Below are 11610 nucleotides of genomic sequence, written 5' to 3'. Positions count from 1 at the left end.
TTTATTTCATCAATATTTCTCAATATTTCATTCATAAGTATATAATAAAAACATTTATCTTGATAAAATTATTTCCAGTTCTGTCATGTAAAAATACCACAGTGGATTCCCTTTAAGGTACCAATGACCAAGAAATTGGTAAATATGAACATTTCTTAGGTACGAAGATATCACCCCAATTTCTGTCCAACTTCCAATTTGTTTGAGTTTATATTGTTCTACCTTAATCTTTTCATAGCAGTTTAAATAGCTTACATAATAAGTGTTTTTACAAATGAGCCACGTCACGACAAAACCAACAAAATGGGTTTGCGACCAGCATGGATCCAGACCAGCCTGCGCATCCGCGCAGTCTGATCAGGATCCATGCTGTTCGCTATCATTTTCTTTACTTGTTATAGGGTCTGTAAGCGAACAGCATGGATCCTGATCAGACTGCGCAGATGTGCATCCATGCTGGTCGCAAACCCATTAGTTGGTTTTGTCATGACACGGCTCAAATGAGATAACAAGTCAAGATACAGGGAGAACCAGGTAATCAAAAGAATAACCTTGGACTGTTTAGTTTTTTTATGATTTTATTAAAACTTTTATATAAATGTTTATATATACATGTATATAAAAACTTACATTTTTTTTTAAATAAATATATAAATGAAATTTCATAATTTAATATACAAAATAAACAAGCACTAAAATGGCGAGCCTATATATGCCCGAATGAAACTTTGTTTGAGTGATCAAAAATAATCTTTTAATAAGGATAGAGACCCATTCATACAAACTTTTTTTGTTATTAGTTATACATATTATACCGACTGACCCAAAGAATGGGGGCATTTTTGATCCCAGATGCATGATTTATAAAACTTTAGCTTCGATGTCCTTCTTTCAGTTCAAAAGATACAGTGGACACAAATTTGTAACAGACAGACAGACAGACGACCAGGTGCAAAACAATAAACATGTACGATGAAAACAATTTCAGGTATATAAAAACACAGAATCATCCAGGATGCCAATCTTAAAAATAAAACTTAAAAGGTACTGTCAAAACAGAACAAGGGACCCTATTTCATTAAGAAAATAAATTCTATATTAAGCAAAGCAAGAGTTATGTTCTCTTGACAGTATTGGCAGTATAATCATGCACTACAATATTATAGTAAATAGCAAGTCAACACTTGCATGTATACTTTAATAATTTCACTAACACATCATTAAAATACAATTTCCAACAAAAAATATTACAGCTGCATGCCAGATTAGCCAAAAAATCCAAGAAAATTAAACTTGACAAAAATGTACTAAGATTTTTTTAGAAAATAAAAAGATTCAAGATTTAAGTGATAATTAACATGTAGTGTGAGATTAATGACCAATTTTGCATACATCTATCACCATATTTCTTCTGCATTATTAACACAGTAAGGGCTCAGTAAGTGAGCGAATGATCTGAAATTTTGTACACAAGTTATTGGCATATACCTACATTAAATGGAGTATTAATCTCAAAAGAATTACTTCCCTATCCTGTTGTGTCAAAATATCTCAGTGGTGTCCCTTTAACAAATATTTGTAAGTTTTACTCCAGTTTAATCTTAATTTTCAGCAGTTTGAGTTAAAAGATGCATCACAGCATTTTTTTTACTTTTAAAGCATCTGCTACTTTGTTCAATTAGATAACCAGATATTGTTCATGTATATAGAATATGAACTAAGACTTCTTCTGTTTCTCTGTCTCTCTCTCCTTCTTACACTTCAGGACGATGCTGTCAAAACTTGCTAAATAGAATAAGCCTACCACACGTAGAATTCCCATTAACAAAAACTGAAATTACAGTAAGGCATATTTCATACATTTTAATAATGCAAATCAATTTCTCAAATTTTGATCGTCTTACATGCTTTTTTATACTGTAGTGAATATACCGTAAAGAACTGAAGCGTATAAGGTGTGCATTGAGGCACCGAACAGGGAATAATAGAAAATAAGTTTTATTTAAGCTGCAATTCAATCAGGCTTATCAACAATGATTATATTTCTGTGCATTTGAACTCAAACTGTGTATTATTCTAAAACAATGAAAAATTTAAGATATACATGTATACATTTATTTAATAAAGTATACCTCCAGATGAGCCAAAATATTTCAAGAAAATTACACTGGAGAAAAATGTACTAACATTTTGAGAAAAGTAAAACAAATTAAGATTCAAGAAATAATTCACATGTCATGCATGATTAAGATCAAATTTTGCAGTATTTTTAACAATATAAATCTTCTGTACTACTAACACCGAAAATGCTATTTCTGCGTATTTTACACAGATTGCAAGTGCTGTTTGCAATGTGTAAATTGTTAATGTTTTCTTTGTTCACTTCACAAAATTTTACTTTCAGATACAAATTCTAAAATAATCTAAAATGATATTTTAAACTAATTCATGAAAATAAGCATGAATCTGGAGGTGTGCTGTTTTACAAGACTTACCTGTTCTATAACCTTGTATAATGAGGTAGCCGGTGACATACCAGCACTTATATTAGCTAACATCCAACCATCTATACCCTGATAACTTGTAAACTCTCCTTTCTGATCAACATATGAAATAAAACATGTTCATCATTAGTCGTATAACAAAACTACATGTACATGTATGTTAAAAATGAAGTTATTTCATGAATTAGTAAATGAAGTGATATACAATATACACAGTGCTTTGAAGCACACTGAGCGAAATGGAAAGAGACACAATGGATGGATTTTTCACCAAAGTTGCCTAGAAACATGATCCGAGCATACATGTATGATTTACAGAAGACGATGCAATTCAAACCTTAATTACTGTTTTTAACTTATTTATCAGCTAATAAACAGTGGTAGTATTGTATGTTTATACCAACTAATATCATAGTATCATGTTACAGTTAAGAAATGTTACAATTTTCATGTCACAAAGAACAGTTATAAGTTTATTTGTCCTTATCTACACCCTGGCCATAGCTTTCACAGAAGCCGTGGATCCATCACTTTGGCAGTGGTGCATTTGTAGCAGTGAATAAAAATTGGCTTCCAGTTCAGTTTTTGCTGTCATTGGTAAGTCTTAAACTGAATTTTCTTCTTTTAAATTAGCATTTTACCAAGTGAGACCAGAGCCCTAAGGCCCCTTATATGAACTCTTTCAGCTTCTAACACCTACATACGGCAATTCTTAGCCATTATTGTAAACACTTCTGTACAGTTTGTCATTTATTCAACTTAGGATATGGTTTTAATCAAGTCCCATCACTAGAATACAACAAAATGAACACTCAAACCACTAGACAACTGTAACTGTACTATTGTAGATAAGAATTTATAAACAAGAGGGCCATGATGGCCCTGAGGTCGCTCACCTGTATATAGGCCCCCCCAACCCCCACCCCCCCAACGTTGCAAGGCCAATTTAACCCAAGGGCTTTTATTTGCACAAACTTGGTAGACACCCATAAGAAGATGTTTCATGCTAAACATCTAAGCTCTAGCTCATTGGGCTTTTTAAAAGAAGATTTTTTTTTTTAGTTTTTACTATACACATATAGTTAAAAACAATGACACCCCTGGGGCCGGGCCAGTTTTGACCCCAGGGCTTTTATTTGAACAAACTTTGTAGACACTTACTAGAAGATGTTTCATGCTTTATATCTAAACTCTAGCTATTTGGGTTTTTTCAAAGAAGATTTCAAGTTTTTGCTATACACATTATAAAGAAAATCAATGACCCCCGGGGCGGGGCCAATTTTGACCCCAGGTCTTTTATTTGAACAAACTTTGTAGACACTCACTAAAAGATGTTTCATGCTTAATATCTTAACTCTAGCTATTTGGGTTTTTTCAAATAAGATTTTTTAAGGCGACAACGGACACTTTCCGTGGTACTCGCATAAATGTCATTTAAACCAACTTATTTTAGTAATAATTGTTATTTATTTAATCTTTGTGCATTAAATGTCGTTGATCATCATAAAAAATAACATATTTGAAAAAAATGCCTTTGTAAATGATTGATTTTGAAAAATAATCCTAAAATTTTAAATCGTCATATCAAAGTCATTTTTTACTTTTTTGTCATCAAACTTTTGGAATATAAACATACTTATAATATCTTGGGAACCGTGTCTCAATTTTTTTCTATCTTTTCTCAAAAAAATATTATGTAACGTCAAACATTTTATACGACTTTTTTCACCATACATATTACGTAATTAAAGATAATTAAGTCGCTGATTGAGCAAACAAAAATCCCTGACACGGTTCCCTCCGTAAATGAATTTCCTTTCATGTGCTTTAAACCGCATGTTAATTGCTTGATTATTAAAAAAGTTATGCCGATTCAAAGTTAGTCCGACCCGCATCAAACGAAGTGTCATAAATCGGCTGTTGTCTCTCGGACCCCTACGTTTCACGCTAATTACGCTAATTAATTGCATAACACACAAATACAGGGCTAGCACTGGCAATTTTTTTCTTTGAGCCAATTTTTCGCGTTGAAAAATTGCCTGCCTGTATTTTATTTTCAAATCAGGCAATGGTACAGCGAGGGATATTTAGAAAAGCATTAACTATATCCAACTTAATTTTGGTAGCTACATTTTTATTACATTAACAAATCTTACATATACAAGTATAATTTACAGTCAGTAATCATAATTTTAAGCTTAGAGGTCAGTAACTATAACATTTGCCAAAAGTTACATGAAGGCAGCAAGGTTCCCTTAATTAAAATCTAAGTCTGTGGTATGGTAGTGACATCAGGTCAATATTTTTTTTTCAGGAATACTCTTATGTCATATAAATTCCTTCTTAATTTTATATTTTTGGGGCCATAAAATACCTTTTTTTTGTAGTGGCCCAATAAAGGCTGCTTCCCCAACCAAACTAGCCTCTTTTTTTCCCAAGTTTGGTCCTCAAAATTCCCAAAGTCTTTTGAAATTTCACATAGAATTTAGAACAAAATAAAATGAGGTCTTTTACTGCCTCATTAGTATTTTCCACTGCTTTTTGCTGTCCTATTTTGAAGAACATTCCCACTGCTTTTTGCTTTTTTATTTTGAAGAACTTGTTAAATTTTTTTGTTAAATTTGAGACCCCTTTTTACCCCAAGAAAAAGGCCGAAACCCCTTCCTCAAAAATGGTGTTTTGGCCCTGGATTTGATTGGCAATAACACCCCCTCCCACCACCACCAAAAAAAAAATCAACAACAATAACATTATCAACTCGTAATTCATCAACAACAATAAAATTTACTGGTCAAGTTGCCAACTTCAGAACATAATTTGTCGCCATTTCATACCCAAAATGCTGATTTGATTAGCGATAATCTTGAGATGCTGCTAGTTGTTGTTTAATATTGAATATTAAGACCAATTATCCAGTGCATATTCAACAAACTGCCACAGGTATTTTTCACACCAATTAGTGTCGTATTTATCAGCTGATAAACATGTCAACATACCCTGAGCCTGAGGTCAGTGTACTAGACTGTGTTACTGTTCATATCAATATTTCGTTCGGAACGGAAGTTACAAATATAAACCAGTCAATGACCCACAAAAAGTAGACTGTGTCGCTCTGTTTTGAGATAAGAAGTGATAAAACGGAAGTTGTAGATGGAAAACCAGATGTGTACTTTTCCATTCTTAAAATAGAAAATGCTAAATTTAGACTGGAGATTCCAAAAGTCATACTTTTCGTAAGTTTGAGCCAATCGTCATTTTCTTGAGCCACTTTAATTATTTTGGAGCCAATTTGCTCATTGGCTCCTGCCACCGCGAGCCCTGCAAATACAACAACAACAACAACAACATTTATTAAGCATTAAACACCTGAAAGGTGCATATAGCCAATATTTACAATCATATACTGATGTGAACTTGAACAAATATCGCACCAGAGAGGGTCACAAGTTGCGGTAACATGCTCTAACAACATTTTATGACCCAGTGACAACTGACCAATTAAAAAGCTGCTGATTAATATCAATTTATAGCAGAAATTTCTTCAAAACTTAAGGTGATTTACTGTCCGTCTGGTATCTGTCGCACATGTCACGTGACTATCGGTAAAATTTGAGGCACTCGGTGGGGGGAAATTGAACGCATTTGCGCACCGCTAGCGGGGTATTTAATTGTTTCACTTTTGAAGTTTATTATTATCACCAGCATTATTATTATATAATACCAGTGTCACTCTGCCAGTGTATTCGTGTATGAAATTCTGTTAAAATATAAATTAAAATAACAAAAAAACTGAGCTTCTGACAGTCGTTTAAAGCCCATGGTAGATGAACAAATAAGAACGGGATATTATATTTTTTCCACCAAATTGATCTGAATTTCTTTACTTCTATTCTCATGAATATCATCTATGCATGGCATAGAGATCCAGTTTCATACTTTGTCCCAGGTTTATTAGTACTGTCACGGATTATTATATATGTAATATAAATCCATGGTAATTAATGTGTTCGATTTACTGGCGAACAATTTATTCAAAGCATTCACTGATAATATATTATAATATCTTTTTTTAATGGTTCATAGAGAAATAATCATCCTTAGACAATCGTAAAAATGGTTTACAAATTTGTCAGGGACACCTTACCACATGTCATATAGGCGTTCACATAAAAAATGTTGTCTGTTTTTTGTTATTGTTTTACTTGACTTTATGAGAAAACGAGGTTGAATGTAAAGCATTGGCTTTTGAATCCGTACAAAAAGTCCATAAACTCAATGTAATATCTATCAGATTGACGGGACAAACAAATTATTATTTCACACATTATGGATATTTTAGCAACTATATTTTTTAATCAACCCTGCTATGCTTAATTATTTATGTTACATACATTATGTAATTTCTTAATTTATAAAAAAAGCTAAATAAAAGGTAGACAGGTAGACGATATTATGTTGAGATATTCATAAAAGATGTACAGTATTTGTACGATACATGTATTACGGGTAGTATGGAGCGGTAATTCACGGATATATGGAACTACCGATTTCCCTCATTGATGCCTCAACAGGGGGCGGAGCGTAATCGATAATTGACAGGTTACGCGAAGAGCAGATAAAAATGGGATATGTACCGTTTTAAAACGTTTAAAAACACATTTTTTGGACTAACTGCTTCCAAAATTAAATCACGAATGTGTTCAGAAAAGGTTGATAAATCTACTAAGCAAAAAATCTCATTTTAGGTATTTTCAGTGATAATTGACTCCGTTGTCACCTTAAGTTTTTGCTATACACATATAAGGAAAATCAATGACCCCCGGGGCGGTGCCAATTTTGACCCCAGGGCTTTTATTTGAACAAACTTGGTAGACACCTATTAGAACATGTTTGATGCTCAATATCTTAGCCATAGCTCTTTGAGTTTTTTTAAAGAAGATTTTTTAAGTTTTTACTATATGCATATAGGGAAAATCAATGACCCCCGGGGCGGGGCCAATTTTGACCCCATGGCTTTTATTTGAACAAACTTGGTAGACACTTATTAGAACATGTTTCATGCTAAATATCTTAGCTGTAACTCTTTTGGTTCTTTAAAAGAAGATTTTTTAAGTTTTTACTATATGCATATAGGGAAAATCAATGACCCCTGGGGCGGGCCAATTTTGACCCCAGGGCTTTTATTTGAACAAACTTGGTAGACACCTATAAGAACATGTTTGATGCTCAATATCTTAGCCATAGCTCTTTGAGTTCTTTAAAAGAAGATTTTTTAAGTTTTTACTATATGCATATAGGGAAAATCAATGACCCTCCGGGGCGGGGCCAATTTTGACCCCAGGGCTTTTATTTGAACAAACTTGGTAGACACCCATTAGAACATGTTTCATGCTAAATATCTTAGCTCTAGCTCTTTGGGTTCTTTAAAAGAAGATTTTTAAGTTTTTACTATATGCATATAGGGAAAATCAATGACCCCCCGGGGCGGGGCCAATTTTGACCCCAGGGCTTTTATTTGAACAAACTTGGTAGACACTCACTAGAAGATGTTTCATGCCAAATATCTAAGCTCTAGCTCTTATGGTTTTTTAAAAGAAGATATTTAAAGTTTTTTCTTTTGGTTGCCATGGCAACCAGAGTTCTGCATGGAATTAAATTCTTTGAACAATTTTTAAAGGTGACCACCAAAGGAACATTCCTGTGAAGTTTGGATGAAATTGGCTTAGTGGTTTATGAGGAGATGTCATTTAAAGTAAAAGTTTACGGACGGACGGACGGACAGACGGACGGACGCCGGATGAAAAGCGATCACAAAAGCTCACCCTGTCACTTTGTGACAGGTGAGCTAAAAAAGTATAATATTTACCAATGAGTCAGATATTATAGTATGAGCAACATCTTGTGGTTTCAACAAACCAGCAGTCTCTGATATCAACATTGTCTCCTTTGGCTGTAAAACATACATAGAGGATATTTGTTTGTTTTGCATGTAAGATTGAAAGATAATTTCACTGAGTGAACACCAGATGCAATATTTTCACGAGTGGCGTAGCTACGAGTGAAAATATAATAGCTGGTGTTCACGAATGAAATATATTTCAATCTTATATGTAAAACAAATAAATTTTCTTTTTATTTCATGCTTTTTAAGTGATTTTAAGTATTTTTTACTGATTTTGCCGCGTAACGTTGCGCATTCTCCTTTGTGACGTCATCACATCATGACGTCACATCATCAATTTTGAAATATAGTTCTGTTAGATTTCTCTAATTTTGTTACATTTTAAACATGATGTATGGTGAAATCGACTTTCTTTTCCTAAAGAAGCAAAATTTACGTATGACAGCATTTATTTCTGCCTGTTATTCCATTTAGTTATGATTTTCTTTTCATCCGCATTCAAATATAGTCCGGCTACAGTGAAAATTATATTTTATAAATTTCACTAGTGGTTTATCAGAATATAATCATCTGATATATTACAATAAAACACTGGAAAGCATGAAATAAAAAATAATATTAGGGAATGCAGGCAATATTATACTCTTCAAAAGGCTAGCACCTCTAAGTAAAATCTTAAAACATATTTTGCTGAATATTTAGACTCTTCTCAGATCCATACTAGAGTTTGTTTTTTCTTTGTGGTTTTTCCTGGCTTTCCTGGATAACTTACAAGTAATTTAACTTCCCTGCAAGTGATGGACTACTTATCCCAAATATTTTCTGAATCAGCAGTGAAAGACACTGAGGTGAAATGCCTCAAGATCATTTATTCATTTTAATCAAACTTAAAAACAAAATGCTAAAAAATTATAGAAATGTTTAAAACTTGTTGCTTTCATTTTTTAAGTAAAACATGACTGAAATTACTATTTTCAATATCATTACTGTACAATGTTATTTACAGAGGAATGACTATTCCTGCATATTTAGATACCATTAAGATAATGCATGTAGCTTAATTCAATTTATTTATACACTTAACTTGATTATCAAAACATTGTTGAAACTTTTCATAAAAATAAGCAAGAATTTGGAGGCAATGCTGTCTTTTACCAAATTTTCACAATAAAAACATAATTAAAAATGTCATAAAATAAATCATGTATAACAAACCTTTCCCTGTAATTCATGCTGGAAACCTGGGGTGTCTGTATCTGGAGGGAAGGCCACAGTTACCCTGACATTATGAGGGGTCATCTAAAAATATAAATAATTCAAAATCTCTTTAACAGCTTCTGTGGTCAAGTGATTAAAGTTGCTTGCTTCAAATCTTTTAACTCGAACTGCTGTGGGTTAGACTTTGGATTCTTTTATGTGGGAAGCTATACAGTTAGCTTATTGAATGCCCAATATTCGGGTTCCCACATTTTATTCAATAACTATCTAAACATCATCTTTTTCATCAACAGTTGTTGGTAGGACAGCATGTCCGTAATTCTCAGTGCTTGATAGTAAAACAAGAGCCTGGATAATGTAATTACATTTAAGTACACATAAAGTTCACAAAATCCATGTCAGAGTTGCGGGCCTTGGACAGTGACCAATTATGCTCTCAAATATATGTGTGAAGTTTCAACCCATTCCCTATAGTAGTTTTTGAGATACCAACTTTGCACACAAAACTTTAACCAAAGTATCATCACCTGGGTGAACAAAATAACTCTCCCTTTCTTCAAATAGTCAAGCTAAAAATAAACATTCATATAAATAACTTCCTACAAATCAAATTCAGATGTCATTCTTTTATATTCATCACACAAAATATTTTTTATTCATGAAAACAAACACAATATCTTACTTCCCTCTGTAAGGCTTGGGCAAGTCCTCTTAGAGCTAATTTTGATGCGGAGTATGCAGAGAAACCAAACAATCCAATATGTCCAGCCTGGGATGAGAGGAACACCACTCTACCAGCTTGCTGCCCAACCATTGAGTCAATTGAAGCTTTAGTGGCATTCACAGCACTGTAATAATTAGCTTCCATCAATTTCTGAAGATAAAAATTGTAAACCAAATTCAGCATTACATGGCACATTTAACATACAGACCAGCTATTTGTATTTAACTTTTTCTTATAGCATGGTCTTTCACTGCAAGGGAAGTATGATTAACAACAGCAAAAATTGAATAATACAAAATTTTGTAACAGTTTGACAGTTTGGTTTGAAATATATGACAAAATGTAACTATAGACAGTAAAAGTTACATGCAAATAGTTTTAACAACGAGGAAAAATAACTTATGGGTAAGGAATTATAACAAGAGGGCCATGATGGCCCTTAGTCGCTCACCAGAAACAACTGTTTTTTAGTGTTAGAAAGCTCAACTTTAACTTGCCCATGTAGCTATATACTTTACAGCATTGATTGTTTTTTCCTTTCATAATAAACCATATGGCCAAGATGACACTAGATCATTCATATGGCCCACCATTCATTGTCCACTTTATAAACTGAAAATATTTTCTAATATTTTGGAAAGGCTTTATTAAACATATTTATGTTGCAAGTGTATTCCTATGAGACTATGTAGAACAAGCAAATTCGTTGAATTTATATCCCCCGCCAAGTACTGGTTATTATTAACACAACAACTGAAGACATAAGGCTTTATTTATATATTAATCATGGCATAAACTGTAATATTCTTTGAACTTGAAGCCTTGTACCTTCAAACAAGAAGAATTTTTAAGTTTTCACTATATACATATAAGGAAAATCTATGACCCCCTGGAGTGGGGCCAATTTTGACCCCAGGGCTAAAATTTGAACAATTTTGGTAGAGGACCTATATCCAGACGAAAATACCCAGGTGCACAACTACACATACTGATCAACATTCCTGTAAAGTTTCATGACTCTAGGTCAAATACTTTTTGAGTTACATGCGACACAAGTTGAAAATGACAAAATTTTACTAAGTCAAGGGCAATAACTCTAAAACTACTAAAAATATCCAGACGAAAATACCCAGGTGCACAACTACACATACTGATCAACATTCCTGTAAAGTTTCATGACTCTAGGTCAAATTCTTTTTGAGTTACATGCGACACAAGTTGAAAATTACAAAATTTTAGTAAGTCAAGGGCAATAACTCTCA

At 33.1% G+C, this 11610-nt stretch overlaps 1 protein-coding gene across 1 annotated transcript; it reads right to left on the bottom strand.

Moving 5' to 3' along the window:
* Positions 1-560: 560 nt before the first annotated feature.
* Positions 561-10526, bottom strand: LOC132756850 (3-ketodihydrosphingosine reductase-like). Its single transcript, XM_060747993.1, has 5 exons — positions 10307-10526; positions 9622-9705; positions 8371-8454; positions 2496-2597; positions 561-1831 (listed from the first exon to the last, which is right to left on the bottom strand). Exons 1-5 carry the CDS (start codon positions 10490-10492, stop codon positions 1718-1720), a joined length of 570 nt encoding a protein of 189 aa, XP_060603976.1. The 5' UTR covers positions 10493-10526; the 3' UTR covers positions 561-1717.
* Between the last annotated feature and the right edge of the window lie 1084 nt (positions 10527-11610).

Source organism: Ruditapes philippinarum, unplaced genomic scaffold, assembly GCF_026571515.1.
Source record: "Ruditapes philippinarum isolate M1 unplaced genomic scaffold, ASM2657151v2 ctg2286_1_1_1_1, whole genome shotgun sequence".
Classification (NCBI taxonomy): domain Eukaryota; kingdom Metazoa; phylum Mollusca; class Bivalvia; order Venerida; family Veneridae; genus Ruditapes; species Ruditapes philippinarum.
Note: the sequence above shows the minus strand (reverse complement) of the source record. Positions and strands in the feature narration are given on the sequence as shown.